General features: G+C 44.8%; 2 protein-coding genes across 3 annotated transcripts in view; one reads left to right on the top strand and one right to left on the bottom strand.

Annotated features, from left to right (window-relative positions):
* Positions 1-8,021: 8,021 nt before the first annotated feature.
* Hsd17b10 (hydroxysteroid 17-beta dehydrogenase 10) lies at positions 8,022-10,501 on the top strand. The gene is made up of 6 exons (XM_005358886.3): positions 8,022-8,084; positions 8,439-8,603; positions 9,437-9,601; positions 9,728-9,856; positions 9,935-10,043; positions 10,201-10,501. Exons 1-6 carry the CDS (start codon positions 8,058-8,060, stop codon positions 10,389-10,391), a joined length of 786 nt encoding a protein of 261 aa, XP_005358943.1. The 5' UTR covers positions 8,022-8,057; the 3' UTR covers positions 10,392-10,501.
* A 139-nt stretch (positions 10,502-10,640) lies between these two features.
* Positions 10,641-19,355, bottom strand: part of Ribc1 (RIB43A domain with coiled-coils 1) — a 13,135-nt gene continuing 4,420 nt past the window's right edge. For both annotated transcript variants that reach the window (XM_026784787.1, XM_026784786.1), the window contains 6 exons: positions 15,424-15,540; positions 13,745-13,826; positions 13,223-13,564; positions 11,799-11,917; positions 11,004-11,398; positions 10,641-10,890 (listed from right to left, as the gene is read on the bottom strand). In XM_026784787.1, coding sequence (XP_026640588.1) covers positions 10,809-10,890; positions 11,004-11,398; positions 11,799-11,917; positions 13,223-13,564; positions 13,745-13,826; positions 15,424-15,540 — 1,137 coding nt within the window. In that variant the 3' untranslated portion in view covers positions 10,641-10,808. The remainder of the gene's footprint in view (positions 10,891-11,003; positions 11,399-11,798; positions 11,918-13,222; positions 13,565-13,744; positions 13,827-15,423; positions 15,541-19,355) is intronic.

The following is a 19,355-nucleotide window of genomic DNA, read 5'->3' on the forward strand; positions in this document are numbered from 1 at the left end:
TGGTTTTGGAGCCTGTCCTGGAACTAGCTCTTGTAGACCAGGCTGGTCTCGAACTCACAGAGATCCATGTGCCTCTGCCTCCCAAGTGCTGGGATTAAAGGCGTGCGCCACCATCGCCCGGCATCTGTTTTTTTTTGTTTTGTTTTTTTTTTAAATGATGGGATCTGGGCGGCAGGTGAAATGTCTCAGCACTTGTCTACTTGCCACCAAGGCCGGTGACCTGAGTTTAATTCTAGGAACCCCCACAGTCAAAGGAGACACCAACTCTTTAAAGTTGTTATCTGCCTTCCATCTACATGCCTACCCTCGTGCATATGTGCAGGCTGTGCACACATATAAATAAATATATTTTTATAAAGAATAGGATCTGTGTACAATAAAAGAACTTCTGGAGGCATCACAATCCCTGACTTCAAACTCTACTACAGAGCTAAAGTACTGAAAACAGCCTGGTATTGGTATAAAAACAGACAGGAGGACCAATGGAACTAAATCGAAGACCTGGATATCAATCCACACACCTTCGAACACCTGATCTTTGATAAAGAAGCAAAAAATATCAAATGGAAAAAAGAAAGCATATTTAACAAGTGTTGCTGGCACAACTGGATATCAACATGTAGAAGAATGAAAATAGACCCATATCTATCACCATGCACAAAACTCAAGTCCAAATGGATCAAGGCCTCAACATAAAGCCAGCCACAAAAAACCTTATAGAAGAGAAAGTGGGAAGTACACTTGAACACATTGGCACAGGAGACCACTTCCTAAATATAATCCCAGCAGCACAGACATTGAGAAAATCAATTAATAAATGAGACCTCCTAAAACTGAAAAGCTTCTGTAAAACAAAGGACACAGTCAATAAGACAAAACAACAACCTACAGAATGGGAAAAGATCTTTACTAACCCCACATCAGACAGAGGCTGATCTCCAAAATATACAAAGAGCTCAAGAAATTAAACACCAAAAGATCACATAATCCAATAAAAACAAAATGGAGAGCCGGGCGGTGGTGGCACACGCCTTTAATCCCAGCACTCGGGAGGCAGAGGCAGGCGGATCTCTGGGAGTTCGAGACCAGCCTGGTCTACAAGAGCTAGTTCCAGGACAGGCTCCAAAGCCACAGAGAAACCCTGTCTCGAAAAACCAAAAAAAAAAAAAAAATGGAGTACAGACCTAAACAGAGAACTCTCAACAGAGGAATCTAAAATGGCTGAACGACACTTAAGGAAATGTTCAACATCCTTAGTCATCAGAGAAATGCAAATCAAAACAACTCTGAGATTTCATCTTACACCTGAAAGAATGGCCAAGATCAAAAACACGCAAACTTATGCTGGAGAGGCTGTTGGGTAAAGGGAACACTTCTGCATTGCTGGTGGGAATGCAAGCTGGTACAACCCCTTTGGATGTCAGTGTGGCAATTTCTCAGAAAATTAGGAAACAACCTTCCTCAACACCCAGTAATACCACTTTTGGGTATATATCCAAAGGATGCTCAAATTGTGCCCCAAGGACCTGTGCTCAACTATATTCATAGCAACATTGTCATAGCCAGAACCTGGAAACAACCTAAATACCCCTTGATTGAAGAATGGATAAGGAAAATGTACCACATTTACACAAAGGATAACTACACAGCAGAAAAACAAAAAACAAAAAAATGACATCTTGAATTTTGCAGGAAAATGGATGGAACTAAAAAACATTATTTTGAGTGAGGTAACCCAGACCCAGAAAGACAATTATCACATGTACTTACTCATAGGTGGTTTTTAAACATAAAGCAAAGAAAACCAGCCTACAAACCACAACCCCAGAGAACTTAGACAACAATGAGGACCCTAAGAGAGACTTACATAGATCTAATTTACATGGGAAGTAGAAAAAGACAAGATCTCCTGAGTAAATTGGGAGCATGGGGACCTTGGGGGAGGGTTGAAGCGGGGAGGGGAGAGGCGGGGAGGGGAGCAGAGAAAAATATAGAGCTCAATAAATATCAATAAAAAATAATAAAAAAGAGGGAAAAAATAAAGAATAGGATCTGAGTCATATTTCACACTCTGTCGTGTCCTGACATTCTAAACTGCCTAGAAAGTCATAATATCAGTATTTAGCTGTGGCTTCCTAGTGAAAAAAAAAAAGCCAGAGGTATACCATTGTTCCCTCCCTAAATTCACCCAAAGGTGCCTGTCAATCACTTGGGCAGAAAAACCCTCCTCAAGAAAGCTGTCTGTTCTAAAGACATTATAAGCAATATAAAGTCCACCTAAACATGTAAGTCAGTACCATGTATCTCTGGCCCCTTGAGAATGTGTCTTCCTCTGCAATGGTCTGTTTGAGCATCATCCACTCTCATACTTGAGACTGACACGCCTTACGTTGTAATCGATTCTACCTACTTGCAGGATTCCCACTTTTGAGTGTTGTCCAAATCACAAGAACAGGGGTTTCAGGGGCAGCTGAGACTCCTCCCAGGCAGACTCATCTTCCCCAATGGTCATTTACTATGTTCTGAGGCTTTCCTAATTCTAGCCTAGGCTGGAACCAAGTGAGAAGATCCTCCCTATTTGGGGCTGTGTGAGACACTACATCCTCTGAGTTGGAGAACTACAATCCCAGAAGGCCAAGGCTCGGTGTCTACCTCTGACTATGAGCAGGTGGAATATTCCACTTTCTCTCACCTCAGTTGGCAGGAGGTCTGGGGAGGAGTTCGACCGGAAGAACAGCTTTGCATTGAGTGCCATAGCCTCCCCTCCCCCCACCCCAGCTTCTGCCTCCTGTTTGAGGCATCTGTCACTCCTTACACTGGTGCCAGGTGCTTTCTCCTGTCTTGACTTCCTTCCTACCTGTTTCCCCTGCTTTTCTCTGGGCTCTTCATATCTCTCTTTCTTCTCCTCCCCTCCCCACCTCTCCCTTGCTGTTTTCCTCACCTCCTTATGTCCAGGATACGGTTGTCACCGTCCCACTCCTTGTTGCTCTAAAAAACCAAAACAGAGAATAAAATAAAATAAAAACCCAGCTGGTCCTATATCAGCCTCACTAAGTGCGCACGCAGATGACTCTCAGCCTTCCAGACTGTCTACCTGGATGGATATGGAAGCATGAACGGGCTCTTCCATGGTTGGGAAGGGAAGGCAGATTATAGGAGGAATTTCTACTGTACAGTGATTGGGCTGTTTACTGAGTCCACCAGAAGACACAGGCTCATCGCAGTATCCTTCATATGCATCTATTCACCGAGCAAACAATGCCATTCTCTTAGGCACTGAGCCACGTGGTATCGTTTAATACAGATCCACAGGTCAAACTAGATCTCCAGCCCTTTGGGAAGGTAGGTGCTGGCTCCCTGGCAGGCATATGGAGCTGTAGGTGCCTGAGGAATATCTCACTATCCCGGCAGTCACTTGTGGGGTAGAACTGTTAGAGTTGACAATAAAAAAAATACAAGGTACACACAGATTTGCGCCATATGCTTATCTGGTGATGCTACAGAAGGAGAAGTGGGTTAAGTTCTAGCATAGCCTGGAAAAGGGAAAGGAAAGCTAAATGGTAGGAAAGAGCCAGGCAGTGCAGCCTTGACTGAGGGTTAAATGTATTACATCATCTCTTGGAACTGTCCTTGCTCTCTGAGCCAAGCACCATATCCAAGTTGCCTGGAGAAATAGAGAAGTAGACAATACCCAAGTAACCACCTTGACTTTTTTGTTTCTGCTTCTGTAAACATGTTTGCTTTTTGAAAAAATCGAATAAAGGAGCTGGACAGATGGCCCAACAATTAAGAGCACTGGTTGCTCTCCCAGAGGATCCAGGTTTGATTCCTAGCACCCATGGTAGCTCAGAACCATCTGCAACTTCAGTCTTAGGAAATACAACACCCTCTTCTGACCTTGGTGGGCACTGCGTACATGCGGTGTATAGGCATACATGCAGGCAGAATACCTTACATATAAAATAAAAATTAAGTTTAATTTGAAAAAAAGGAAAACTGGGAAAAATAAAATTTCTGCTAGAGACCTGTAACAACACAGACTAAGAGTGAAAGCCTACTAATGAGAAAAAGATGCCAAAAAGTAATGCTGTATTGCCAGTAAAGAGTGTATGAGGCCAGGTGATGGTGGCGCATGGCTTTAATCCCATCTCTTGGGAGACAGATGCAGGAGGATCTCTCTAAGTTTGAGGCCAGCCTGTTCCAAAGTGAGTTCCAGGACAGCCAGGGTTGTTACACAGAGAAATCTTGTCTTGAAAAAAACAAAAATAAAAACAACAAAACCAAAAATCAAAACCAAACAAACAAGCAAAAACAAAACAAAAAACAGCTAGGTGGTGGCGGCGCATGCCTTTAATCCCAGTTTTTAGGAAGCAGAGGTAGGTGGATCTCTGTGAATTTGAGGCCAGCCTGGTCTACAAAATGAGTTCCAGGACAGCCAGCTAGGGCTGTTACACAGAGAAACCCTGTCTCGAAAAAACAACAACAACAAAAAGAAAGCAACAACAAAAAAGCAAACAAACAAACAAAAACAAAAAACAACCAATAAGAACAACAAAATTGAATGAGACAAAGGACTGGAGTCCTATTATTTGAAGCACTAGCTCAAATTCTATTGCCCAATAGCTTGAGTTCTCACTCTTTCCAAGTGCAGTTTGGTGATCTCCTTCTGTAACAGTCATACCACTGCAGGAAGTTATAAAGTTATAAAGTTGTGCATTATTGCCAAAAAGTATAGTGTCTTACTGGCTGAAGCTAGACAGTCCACATCCATCAGATGATGGAGAACCTTAAAAGTGAGGGGGAGACTCCAGGTTAGCCAGGGATACATGGTGTGAACCTCTCTCAAAAAGGAAACTAGAGGGGATTGCTAAAGGTATTTAAAAATTGGATTTTAGGAAGAGGCTCTCGTTGGCTTGTTTCCTTAAGCATCTTTTTAAGAAGGACAACAGTGGAGTCTGACCAGTTGAAATAGGATGGGCAAGAGCTTTTGGGTGATGGTTATAAGAGAATAGGAGAAAGGAAGTGCCAAGTCCAAGCTGCATTTGGGGATTGGGAAGTATCACAATGGCAGAGCACTTGGCTAGCACGCAAGAGGCCCTGGGCTTAATCCCCAGCACCATCAAAACAAAACAGAAAAACCAAAGGCATGCTGAGGGGAATTGCAATTGATTAAATGAGGTAAAGTGTAGCAGGCTCCCAAATCATGATGCAAGAGACTTTTTATTTGTTATGAATTTTGACCTACCTTAGACTTGTTTCTGGCTACTTTTTTTTAAAAAAAAAAGTTAAATTAACCTGTTTCTCTTTATCTACCGTTTGCCTCCGGCTTTTTACTTTTCTTATGGTATACTTTCTTGCTTCCTCCAGTGTATGCCTGTCTGGCAGCTTCCTGGTTTCTGGCTTCCCTCTTTCTTTGTTGTTCTCTTCATTCTTCTTCCCGCTTTCTTCTCTCCTATTTATTCTCTTTGCCTGCCAGCCCTGCCTGGCCATTCCTTGCTTAGCTATTGGTCATTCAGCTTTTTTTTTTTTTTTTTTTTTCCGAAACAGGGTTTCTCTGTGGTTTTGGAGCCTGTCCTGGAACTAGCTCTTATAAACCAGTCTGGTCTCGAACTCACAGAGATCCGCCTGCCTCTGCCTCCTGAGTGCTGGGATTAAAGGCGTGCGCCACCACCGCCCGGCTAGTCATTCAGCTTTTTAATAGACCAATCAGGTGCCTTAGGAAGGCAAGGTGAAACAGATGCAACACATCTTCACATAATTAAGCACACATCCTTACATCACTGAACAAATGTATAACCAAATGTAACACACGTTTACACAGCTGAAGTAATATTGCACGGCAGAAACAAATGTAGCACATCTTTACATAGTTAAAGTAATTTCTGCAACAGTAAAGCATGCCTGAATCCTAGGACTGACTTGATTGCCTGGGAAGATGGGATTGCTACTAACTGAGACAAAGAAGGCTTCGGATAAAGACATTTCAGAGTAAAACAAATTGAGGCTGGGAGACACTAACCCAACCAAGATGCCACAGCATATAAAGGACTATGGAACACTTCTCTGAGGAATAACATTAATAAACTCTACATAACTCTTGCTACCGGCCCAGAGCTGCTTGAAGTCTTGTTTTCTTACACAGATTTTTTTTTTTTTTTGCTTTTAAAGGAAAAAAAAACCCCACAAAATCAGGGAGGGGGTAGTACAGAATCAAAGGGAGAGTCCAAAAATCATTTGTCAACTATTTTGACTAGTTCATTCAATGGTTAGCTAACTCTACTTGACCAATGTTATGGCGATTACAAGGAGGAACACCTGCAGGTCGTCTCACCCCAGTTCCAGGGTCCCGGTCTATTGAAGAAAGACTACAATGGGGATGGAAAGTACTCAAAGCTCCTGTGCACGCGTGGTTGGTTACCAGGGTCCTGGTTCCCAGGAAGGGGGGTGCAGTAATGCTAAGGTGCCTCAAAGTCTTTCAGAAATTATCCAAATTCTACAAACAAGGCCCAGTTGGATCAGAGTACAATTTACCACAAGTCTTTGGGACCAGTTTTGCCATGCCCAAAGTTCTGAATATTAGTTGGTTTCCATATTTGGAGCCCAAACTTATTAGGTGAAAAAAAAACCTGATCAAAAGCATTATCAGACTATTTCTTCTTTCATACAGTGTAGAATTTCAAACTTTTAATTTTAGAGGGTTTTAAAATTTTTGTTTGTTCTTTTTGTTTTGTTTTTCAAGACAGGTTTCTCTGTAGCTTTGGCTCTCCTGGAACTGGCTCTGTAGACCAGGCTGGCCTTGAACTCACAGAGATCTGCCTGCCTCTTCCTCCTGAGTGCTGGTATTAAAGGTATGCACCACCACCACCCAGCTTTTTTCTTAATGTTTTAATGTTTAACTACCATGTCCTAGGCCTTTCTTAGAAGCTATGTAGTATAGAATATATGCAATATAAAGAGATAGATATGGCAGGGTGGTGGCACATGCCTTTAATCCCAGCACTCGGGAAGAAGAGATAGGCCAATCTCTGTGAGTTTGAAGCCAGCCTGTTCTACAGAGTGACTGAGAACAGCCAAAGCTACAAAAAGAAACCCTGAGCCTAGGCTGTTTGGATGCTCACCTTCCTAGACCTGGATGGAGGTGGGAGGTCCTTGGACTCCCCACAGGGCAGGGAACCCTGACTGCTCTTAGGGCTGACGAGGGAGGGGGAGTTGATTGGGGAAGGGGGACGGAAATGGGAGGCGGTGGTGGGGAGGAGACAGAAATCTTTAATAAATAAATAAAGAAAGAAACCCTGTCACAAACAAACAAACAAACAAAAACAAAAAAGAGGGATCATATGAATTTGCTTTCTCTCACGGTTTAGTAATGCCCTTCTGAAATCCCACCACTTGGGAAGTAGAGGTATGAGGTTTCTCTCCCTCGGCTGAGTATTCTGGAATCTGTAGTTGGGCTGTTTGTAGCTCCGCGATAGAGTACTTGTCCTACAGGCACAGGTACACGGACTTGGGGTTTGGTTTTAACACTGAAATTTTTTTTTAAAAAAAGCTGTTTCTCTGTCCCTTTCGTTGTCTGTCCTGTAACTTTGTCTTTCTCCAAACAAACTGTGTCCTCCTGGGAAGTATGGACCTGTTATTATTCCTTTGTGTGTCTGTGTCTGCAGGACCTGGTAGAACCTGGCAAATAGGAATCGGTTTCGCTTACACTTGACAACTTTACTGAGAAAGGGACTCAGTCTCTGTCTTCGTCCTGTCTTGCTCTGGTGGAGCTGGCTGCATGTCAAATGGTCAGCTAGAGAGCAGGGTAAAGCAGTGCTGTGATACTATGCAGGTGCCACCAGATTCTTTCTACAAATGAAAACCGGCCACGACTTTTCCCTTTCCGGGGTCGGGAACTGCAGGCCACGCTCCCCCCCTCCCCCCCCAGCCCCCACCTCCCTACCCCCCACCGTGCGGGGCGGCAGCTCCCCGCCCCAGTAGGCGGCTCTGTGCGGGCCAATCAGCAAGCGCATGTGCAAAAGAGCCTTAAAGCCCTCCTCCGGTGGCGAGACCGGTGCAAGATGGCTGCAGCGTGTCGGAGCGTAAAGGTAGACTGCCCTGTGCTTCTAACGTTTTGTTTTTCACGCAGGTTAGGACTGCGCTGGCAGGAGCTAGAGAGGAGAGATCGGGAGTAAAGGGTCCTGCTTATCCGGGCCTGGTTTTGTGGCAGTTGGGCTCAGTAGGTGAACATCAGCGTTTAACGCCTGTGTGTGAGGGATTAACAGAGACTCACGCCTGGGATGAGACACGCCCCCCACCTCCCCCTCCCCTTGGTCCCAGCGGAGGGGAGAGGAAGCACATTGGGGTCACTGACTGTCCCCGCGCGGCTTCGCGGATTTGTGGAACTGGCAAGTGGGGGGTGCTTTGGACAGTAGCAGTTCACCGTGTACCTCTCTTCATAGGGCCTGGTCGCTGTAATAACTGGAGGAGCCTCGGGCCTTGGCCTGGCTACGGCCAAAAGACTGGTGGGACAAGGGGCCACAGCTGTGCTTCTGGACCTACCTAACTCGGGGGGTGAGGCCCAAGCCAAGAAGTTGGGAGAGAGCTGCGTGTTTGCCCCAGCCAACGTGAGTTAACGATTCTCCCAGAGTGTGCAAGGGAAACTTGAGAGGGGTTCTCCCATAAGAGTGGTGTCTAGGGTCCATCAGATGGCTTAGCCAGTAAAAGCACCTGCTGCTATCCGTAACAACTTGAGTTTGATCCCCAGGACCCACATGGTATAAGGAAAGAACCGACTCTGACTTCCACACATGTGCCCTGGCACAAACATACAAATAAATCTAAGGGTGGTGAATTCATTCAGCTCCCTTTATCTTTTGACCCGAGTCCTTGAGCACATGAGAACACCTGCAGTAAGAACCCAGGGCTCAGCATGATGGGGATGAGGACTGGACATGGCAGAATTTCCTGGAGGAGATGTGAATAGTTGGAAATGCCTATCTTCCCCAGTGAGTTTGTATGTACAGAGTTGAAAAACTTGAACTCAGCAGAAATGGATTTTTTAAAAAGCTGGTTCATGTTCCTGTAATTCTCAACAGGGTTGTATTGGAATATACCTCAGTGGTTGAGTTCTTGCCTAGCATGTGGGAGACTCCTCAGTTTGTCAATACTGCAAAAGAGAAAAGGCAAAAACAAGGTTGTATAGTGCCCTAATCCATAGTAGCTGAGAATTACCAGGGGCATACGAATCCAAAGAGAGTACAGATTTAAAAACTGTTTTGCAATGCTTTTCTGTAGTACCTACCATGTTCCGCTTAGTTCTGCCACAACTCTCTACTGGCCTTCCTCTTGTTCTCACAGTTCTATTTCCATCCAAGGACTGGGCTTGCCCTCCGCTCTGGGTTTAGTGGTGTGTGTAAGTCAAGAAATAAATTCCTTTCCGTCACTTCACCCTTTCAAGGTGACCTCTGAGAAGGACGTACAAGCAGCTTTGACTCTAGCGAAAGAAAAGTTTGGTCGCATAGATGTGGCTGTCAACTGTGCAGGTATTGCAGTGGCCATTAAGACATACAACCAAAAGAAGAACCATGTCCATACCTTGGAGGACTTCCAGCGGGTTCTCAATGTAAGGTCTTGGCAGATCTCCAGGGGTAGGAATAAGAAATGTCTGGTTGTGGGCATTCAGCTTTTTAAGCAAACAGAAGGCAGCCTGTGCCTTAGATCCTACATCATGGTTCTCCCCACCCTCCAGGTGAATCTCTTAGGCACTTTCAATGTGATCCGCCTAGTTGCTGGGGAGATGGGCCAGAATGAACCAGACCAGGGAGGCCAACGTGGAGTTATCATTAATACTGCCAGTGTGGCTGCCTTTGAAGGCCAGGTATGTGGACAGGGGCAAAGTTCTTATCTGAATGACTTGTAGGGGCTCTCCCACTTACAATCTCCACTCTTTTTCCAGGTTGGACAAGCTGCATACTCTGCATCCAAAGGGGGCATAGTAGGCATGACACTGCCCATTGCTCGGGATCTGGCTCCCATAGGCATCCGTGTGATGACTATTGCTCCAGGTAGACCTTTTTTGCCATACCTAAAATTGGGTGGGATCTATAGGCAGATGAGGGAAGGTACCCACTACCTAAATATCAGCAACTTAGCACTAATGTGAGGAATAAACAAGTAACTCTGAAAACAAGAATGAACTTTGGATTCTGGTCTCTTGTCTAGGTTTGTTTGCCACCCCACTGCTCACCACCCTTCCAGAGAAAGTGCGCAACTTCTTGGCCAGTCAGGTGCCCTTTCCCAATCGACTGGGTGACCCTGATGAATACGCTCAGATGGTACAAACCATAATCGAGAACCCATTCTTGAATGGAGAGGTCATCCGATTGGATGGGGCCATTCGATTGCAGCCTTAAAGGGTGAAGACAAGAAAAACACCAGCTTCTTTTCAGCGTGAAGGAAACCTAACAGCCATTTCGTAACTCTGCTCCAGTCACCCTCTGTGCCTAATAAATTCTCAAATTTACAGGGTGTGAGCTTTCTTGTGTACTGGGAAACTAACATGGGGAAAGGAAGAGTGCAGGCTCTGAGGCTGGATAGCTAAGAGCCCCGGCGTGGAGTGGGAAAGGTGGGATTTTACACTTGTATTCTGTTACAACACATGCTTCACTGTATGGAGCAACTTTATTACTTAGGGTAGGTAGAAAGTGGAGGTTTGGGCTCAGTTCCCTCCTACTGAGAAGAGATTGGAGATAAGGGTATGTAGCATTTTCTTTTTGACTCCTAGCCACCTGTGAGATTGATAGGTGAGAAAGGAGGTCACCATCCTGTGTTCAGCGGCTGGTGGTGTTGAACTGCAGAAAATACTGGGCAGTAGGTTGATTGGTGTAGATGATCGAATTCAGATAATTTTGCCTGTGAAAATTCAAGGACACAGGTGATGTGCTTTCCCTGTCCCTGGTCCTTCTTTGTCATCCCTTCCCACCTACCCTCAGCCTTCCTCCCCATTGATACACCCTAGAACTCACTGGGTTTGTTGCTCCCTAGCTAACTCCTGGTTGAAGGAGCCCAGCCCCCTCCGGAATTCTGCACACAGTTCCTTCTCCTGTTCCTCTAGCTCCAGTGCTGCTTCAGCCAAGTTGATGGTTTGGCGTCCCCACTCAGCTTCCATGGACTTTTCTGCTTGGCGCTGTTCCTTTTTCTCTTGTCGTTGTATTTCTTGGGTTTTCCTGATGGCTGCTCGCTGCTCTGGAGTCATGCCCTTCCAGCAATAGGGCAGGACCCTGTGAGGAGCGTGGGGGTGCTGGGCAGCCTGAGGATTCTCAGTCAGCAGATCACTGGTGATTTGTTTCTTGATCTCCGTGAGGTTGGCCTCCTGTTGCTGCTGCTGTTCAAGGCGCTGCAGCAGGGCCTGCTTAGCTGCCTGGTGGGTCCCCCAAATATAAGCAGTGTAAGGGCCCAGTCTTAAGAAACTTACTTGAAGGGGTGGGAAAAATACAGCTGTACTAATCTCAGAGAAGGGAGAGACATAGCATGGATTTTTAATGACCCTAAGGGTATGATGGAGGGGGAGAGAATGGCCAGGGCATTTCTCTGCATTTAGTCTGAGATCAGGGATCTTGAGCCACCCTGTATGTGGAGGTAGGGGGAGAGGCGACTTATGCTTTAATAGGCTCTTAGGTGGAAGTGGGGAGTTCTTGGGTAGATGAGAACACTTGCACTGGTTTGAAATTGGGTGTGAGGAGAAAGTTGTGGGTAAGGTTCCCCGAGGACTTTGTTCAGGAATTGGGGTGGGCTTAGTGCACTGGATAGTCAGGACATACCTGGGCTTTGTTGGCATTGGCCATAGCAGTCCTCATGGCTGCTTTGCAGGACTCCTCCAGCCTGGCCAGTTCAGCAGCTCTTGTGTCCACGGCTAGGCGCAGCTGATCACTAAGCAAAGCTACACAGGGAAATAGGCCAGGGCATTGTACTTGCCTCTTCTAGTCCCCAGTCCAGGTTCACTCATTACCTATTTGTTTGACATACTTTATATTTGTGTATACAGATGTCAGTGTCAAAGTTAGTGATATGGAAGGAGTTACTCTTTGGGGTCACGGGTAGCCAAAGCACAGCAACTTGGGGAACAATGTAGTTCTGTCATATTTGAGCTGTGTGGCCTTAAGTAATTTCATCTCTCTAAGCCTCGGCCTACAGGTTATTTGTTAGGTTTTAAGGATACCACAGAATTAGCTCCTGTCTCAGAGAACTCCCTGCCTAGTCCAGTGTGGTGGTGTATGCCTATAATTCCAGCACTTGGGAGATAGAGGCAGGAAGATCAGAACTTCAAGGTCATCCTTGGCTATATAGCAAGTTCAAAGCCAGTGTGTTTCATGAGGCCCTGTCTCAACACTCCCCACGCCAAGAAAAAAATCCTCCCTCTCTGGTGTGAGAGAGAGAGATCAAATAGATAATCAGACTACAACAACCTGGTAAGGTGAATGGCAGAGATGCATATAAGTATATTAAAGGTTTTGGGTGCTGAGAAAATAGCTCAGTGGTAGGAGTATGTACTTAGCATATATGATGTCCTGGATTCTATCCCCAGGGCCAAAACAATAACAAATTGTTGAAGTTCAGAGATCAGGAGGAAAATGGTATGTCAGCCATGGCCACAGCATCAACAAAGCTACTAAATTTTTCCCAACTCCAGCCACACACGGGTCTCACTGTTCTTAGGCCCCATCAGACCTTGGTGATTGAAAGTTGAAATGTGAGTAGAAAGACATGGCCTTACCCGGGAAAGGTTTTCTCTAGTGTAAAAGAAGGGTGTGGTCACAGAGTGTATCATAGTAGTAGTTGCTATTCTATGTGATGGAAATTATAATCCCTATTTTAAAGACAGAAACTGAGCTGTCAAGGTGGTGCATGACTGGAACCCCAGTATTCATGGGGCTGAGGAATGAGGATTAATGAGTTCAAGCCCACCCTAGGCTGTATATACATAGGAAGAGCCTGTCTCATTAAATAAAAGAAAGACAAACTCAGTTATGGAGAGCCCAAAGCTGAAAGTAAATAGAACCATAAAATGCTTCCCCCAGGTCAGTGCCAAGAAGTCATGAATAATGGCTACAGTGTCAGTTGCTGAAGGAAGTCAAGGAGGGTTAGGGTTTGTAGAGGCTAACCTTTCTGCCTCGGCTGGATGGGTAACTACCTCCTTACACAGTGCTATCCCCAGATCAGGTGAGTTCCCTGCTAGCCTACTGACCTGCACGTGCCTCCTCGTCTCTGGCTGCCTGTTGCTCCTGCAGCTGTTGGTCCAGGTTGTATCTGAACTGCTCCTGCTGCATTTTCAGGCGTGATTCCCTCTCCAGGTCCTCTCCAAGGAAGTACTGCATGCTGGCTGGGCCAAAGTATGATTCTCTGTCATAGTAAGAGGCTGGAAGCTCATAGAGTTGGTTGGGATCACAGAAGTCAAATTCATGTTCATTCTTGAGTTGCTGTCTTTGCTCCCGAAAATCCTGCACTCTCTTGGATAATCGACATGCCCGTTCTGCCTCTTCCTTCTCAAGCATCTGTGCTACCAGATCATAGTGTGCATGCTTGGTATCTAGGAGTGATTGACAGGGACATGAAGACAACCCAGAACAGCCCAGTCAACCAGTCTCTGTTCCTCTTCTGACTTGTCTTAACACTCCCAAAGCCCCAGGCTCTATTCAGAGGAGGAGTTGCCCAACTCCAGCCCACTCTCTCTCTTTTATACCTTTGTTTTGCCCCAGCCTTAGTTTACCATAAGCCATATCATTGCTTCGCTCCACTGCTTCACGAATCTTTCGTTCCTCCACCTGGCTGTTCAGGGCTTCCACATCCACCTGGATTTCAAAGAGAGGGGCTAAATTAGAGTAGGGTCTCTGCACGGTACATTGAATGCTCTAACATGTTGTTTAGAAATTACTCCCTTCTCTTTAGGACCTACTGGATAAAGTTCTAACCCCAGAACAAAGCTTGTAAACACCATTGTGGTCTAGTTGCTGCTTTTGCCTTTATCTTTTTGTGCCCTCTTTCCCTGCCCCCTCACATTAGTCTCAGGAACTGTTAGTATTTAAGTCTAGTGGTTTGAACCCACAGCCTTTGCTGTTTCCTCCATTTGGAAAGCCTTTCCTTCCTTTACCCCAACTTCAGTTTACCATTCAAGACTTGCTCAGGAAGGTTCTATCCCATAATCTAGGACCCATTGTTGAAATTGTAATGACATCAGATGCTCTATTATCTCCTCCACTAGGCTGTGAGCTGTTTCAGGGTAGAAGTTAGGCCTTAGCTATCATTATATTTCTCCACTGTCCAACATAGTACTTGGTATAGGGTGGATCCCAAGGAAATTCTTACAACCAGGAGATCAGACCACTCAAACTTCAGTTTGCTTATGGTCAGGTAGTGTGCTCTGATTTTTCAAAGTTGACATATCAATGCTTTATTTGGTCTCATTTTACAGAGGAGGACAGGATAGATTACATATCATAAAGCCACATATATAATAGCAGACCTAGCTTTGAACACAAGTGTGGTGTCTTTTTTATTAAAGTAATCAATACTTTCTCTTTCATGTAAGTTACTTAAAACATTTCAAAATGGTACAAAAGGGTTGAGTGAAGAATAAACAGCTGTGAAGGTTAATATTGTCAACATGGTCTGGTAAGATGCTTCAGTGGATAAAGTTCAGGCCTGAGAGAGTCTGATACCAGAGAGCCACATCATGGAAGGAGAGGGCCAACTCTTACAAGTTATCTTTGGACCTGCACATTCACACTGTAGCATATATATACCACATGCCCCTCCCAAATAAATAATACTAGCATCTAGAATCACTTAGGAGAGAAACCTTTGGACATGTCTATAAGGAAGTTTCTAGATTGGATCATTTTAAGTGGGGAAACCTGCCTTAACTGTGGGCAGTACCATACCATGAATTAGGGTCCTGTATTGAATAGAAAGGAGAAAGTGAATTGAATTCTGCTTCATAACTGTGAGTGCAAAGTGGCCAGCCCCTTCCTGCTTCTTCCCCCCATAATGGATTATATACTCAAATTGAGCCAAAACCCTCCTTCCTTGTATTGTCAGGCATTTTGTCATAACAGGAAAAATAATGAATATAACTGTCATATTTAGCCTTGAAAAAATCCCTTAAATATTCTTTACACACTGTTGTGGCTCCGTGTTGTTTCTCAAGAACCAGTTACAGTCCAAGAGTTGACCAAAGAGGAGCCAGCTGTCACCCTATCGTTTGTCCCTGTACAATTCTGACTCTTCCTAAGCCTGTCCAGGCATATGAAGTTGGCTCCCCAGCTCCTTCCTTTCCACTCCTACGGCCTTCTTGAATACAGAGGGGCTATAATGCACTGCTACATTCCTTTCTAGGTGTAAGACGGAAGTAACCCCAGTCTTGTAAAGTGGTTTCCATTACCCACTCACCCCCATGATTCGGTTCTGCACATTGAAGAATCGGCATTGTCGCTCCTTTTCTCGATTTTTTCTAGCCTCAATGGCTGCTATCTCCTTGGGATCTGGTGCGAGGTCTAACTTATACATCTGGAGTAATGAGAGGTGGAATGAAGCATCAATGCTGGCACTGTCCTTCACCATACCGTACCTCTAGTTCTTCCTCCCCTGCCACATCTCACCAGTTATGACCCTGAGTTTACTTTCTGATGTTTCCTATCCGTGCCCTCAGTCTCTGCTGTCACCACACTAAGTCAAGCTTTGCTCTAATGTCAGACAATAGTCCCAGAAACCTTGATGGTCTGTTACTCTAAAGTTCTCCTCTCTGCCATGACCACCAAGGGGATCTTTCTGAAAGCGAGTCAGCTCATTGCAATCCTTAGCTTAAAGCCTTTGTAAGCAGGCCCAAGTGCAAATAAGAGACTGCAGAATGTCCCCTAGAGGGGACATCTGTATCGTATCCCCTCCTCCCAAGGCTCAGTAACCATTGCAGAAAAAGGGGTGGAAAGACTAAGAGTCAGAGGTGGTAGATGGATACAGGGAAAGTACCAGGGAAAGTGTCCTCTGGACATAGCAGGGGCAGCTGCACGTGTGAACCCACAGGGATTTTGACAGCATGCACAAACCCTGTGCAAGCTTAAGCTAGACCAAATCCCAGCATACAGAAAGGAAGTGGGCACCCCAGTGAAGGAGCTGTTGGCAACTGATAGCTGCTGGGAGAGGAGAGTCAGTTTTCTTTAAGAGTGTACAGCCCACTCTTTTTACGGTATTTTACTTATTTATTTTTGAGTCAGGGTTTTTCTGTGTAACAGCCCTGGCTGTCCTGAACTTGCTTTGTAGACCAGGTTGGCCTCAAACTCACAGAGATCCACCTGTCTCTGCCTCCCACGTGCTGGGATTAAAGGTGTGTGCCACTGCTACTCGGCTTTATTTTTGTTTTTCAAGACAGGGTTTCTCTGTGTAGCCCTGGCTGTCCTGTTCTTAGTAGACCAGGCTGGCCTTGAATTCAGATCTGCCTGCCTCCGCCTCATGATTTCTGGGAATCCAGGTGTGTGCCACCGAGACTGATCTTAGTGAGTTTGAGGCTAGCCTAGTTTACAAATTGAGTTCCGGGACAGCCAGGGTGGTTACACTAAGATACCTTGTATCTAAAAACCAAAAGAAGTGTGTGCCACCACAATCTGCATGCTACTCCTAAATTGACCATGCTCCAGTAGAAGGTCACAATCCAATAATATATTGTCAGCACAAACCCGACATGATGGGTGAAAAAAAAAGAGCACATAAAGTTGGGTGGGGGCAGGGAAAGGGAGCTAGATCTGGGAAGAGTTGGAGGGGTAAGTATGATCACAACACATTGTACAAAATCCCCAAGGAACTAATAAAATCTTTGTAAGCAGCTCTAAAACAGGTATCTAAAAGATAATGTAAAATAAGTGAATGAATTTAATTGATAAAAAAAAGATAGGGTTCAACTCCCTTTGTTAGCGCTCAAAAGGCCAGGGCAGGAAGATCATGAGTTTGACATCAGTCTGGGTTACATAGCCAGACTCTGTCTCAAAATATAAACAGAAAAACTTTAAAAAAATGTTATTCATTGGCCAGGCAGTGGTGGCGCACGCCTTTAATCCCAGCACTCGGGAGGCAGAGGCAGGCGGATCTCTGAGTTCGAGGCCAGCCTGGTCTATAGAGCGAGTTCCAGGACAGGCTCCAAAGCTACAGAGAAACCCTGTCTCAAAAAACAAACAAAAAACCCCAATATGTTCTCTCTCTCTCTCTGTCTCTCTCTCTCTCTCTCTCTCACACACACACACACACAATAAATATTACAGATAGAACAATAGTACATTTCACAGTATAGGGAGTAGTTTGAAAAGAGACAAGACATTTCAATGGGACCAGTAATTTCACTATGTTGAGGGGGATTGTTTTATACCAGGATTTCTCTGTCACCCAGGCTGGCTTGAAGTTGTAATACTTCACCAGACTTTCAAGTACTAAGATTACAATTACACCTACTTTAAGTTAGGGAATTGGTTCATTGATTGCTATTTTGTCAGACTTCCAAACTTACATATGGGCTATATATATATTTCTTGTTGTGTCAACTATTTCACAGTTACAAAATGGTTATTGGAAGTTATAGAAATAGGAAGAGTTGGAGTACTTGAAGAGAGGCCAGACTGCCTGGAGCACTGTAACCATGGGAGACAGTGGGGTGAGACAAATTGAAAAGGTGTGTTGGGACTGGCTCTTAAAAGCCTGTAGTAATGGGCCTGGGAGTGTGGGTTACTTGGTAATGTGCTTGTCTAGCATACGTGAAGCCCTGGCTACAATCCACAGTACCACAAAAACCTGGATTGAGTAGTGCATGCCTATAATCTCAGCACTTTGGGGAGATGGAGACAGGAGGATCGGAAGTTCAAGGTCCTCTTCTAATACAGAATAAGAACTAGTCTCAAGAAAATGTCTTAAGGGCCGGTGAGATGGTTCGGGGGGTAATACTTGTCAACAAGCCTGCTGACCTGAGTTTGATGCCTGAAACCTACATGTTAGAAAGAGAACCGACTCCTACAAGCTGCCCTCTGCCCTCCACATGTACGTACCCATGCTCCCCTCCCCTCACTAAATAAAATAAATGCAATAAAGCTTGTCTTTAGATTGTCTCCAAGAGACCCTAGTATGAGGAGAAATAATAGATTTATGTTTGCAACGCCCCACCTCCACCACTTATGTGTCATATGAAGGAACATGGACTACATATCTGACTAGGTAAGTAATAAAATAAAGGAGAAATTTTATTTCAGAAAAGCTGCATGTCTGTGTGATGAGTGGGCAACAGAAAACAATACTGAAGAAGCTAGAAGGCCAATGTAGAGACCACTGAGGTTAACCAAAAAGACATGGCTATTGATTTGAGCAGGGCTATTTTAAGGAGAGGGTGGGCTGGATAAATGTCTCATTAAAGGGTAGTCTCACACCTAGAAAGACAAGGGAAAAGTAGTAAAGTCTGGGTTAAAGAATGCATCCAGGGCTGGGGAGAGGACTCAGTGGGTAAAGCACTTGCTATGCAAGCATGAGGACCTGGGACCCACAGAGAAGCCAGTTCAGTTTCTCCAGAAGGAAATAAACCCAATTACCATCTTGATTTTAGTCCACTGAGACCCAATCTGGACTTCTGCTTTCCAGAACTGTATGAAAATAAGTTTTTATTAGTTTAAGTTTAGGATGATTTGTTGTAGCAGTAATATGAAACTAATGTAGTGTCTCAACCAATATTTAGTGAGATACATTGGGTTAAATAAAATACAATATTAAAACACAAAGGGGCCAATGAGATGGAACAGTGGGTAAAAGTGCTTGTAACCAGGCCTTATGCGTTCTACTTCTTGGATCCACATGGTGGAAGAGAACTCACTCCTATATGTTGTCCTCTGACTTCCACACACACTCACAGAACAAAAGCCCATGAAACAGTTATGGTTACAAAACAGTAATGGTGTGTTTGTATGTTGATGTGTCTGTGCAGTTATACCACAGTGCACTTGTGGAGGTCTGAGGACAACTTGCAGGAACTGACTTTCCCCTCCCATCATGTGGGACCCAGAGCTCAAACTCAGGTCAAGCCTGGTTGCAAATGCTTTACCCTGATAAGCCATCTCATAAGTTTATAATTATTGACTTTAATAGCAATTATCTTTATTATTAATGAGGTTTCACATGTGTTTGACCGTTTGCTTATTAATTTGTGAAGTGTCCATTCATCTTGTGTTCATTTTAGGGATTTTTTTTTTGCATTTAAAAATTTTATTTTCTGCCGGGCGATGGTGGCGCACGCCTTTAATCCCAGCACTCGGGAGGCAGAGGCAGGTGGATCTCTGTGAGTTCGAGACCAGCCTGGTCTA

This window comes from Microtus ochrogaster, chromosome X (genome assembly GCF_000317375.1).
Source record: "Microtus ochrogaster isolate Prairie Vole_2 chromosome X, MicOch1.0, whole genome shotgun sequence".
NCBI classification, from domain to species: Eukaryota; Metazoa; Chordata; class Mammalia; order Rodentia; family Cricetidae; genus Microtus; species Microtus ochrogaster.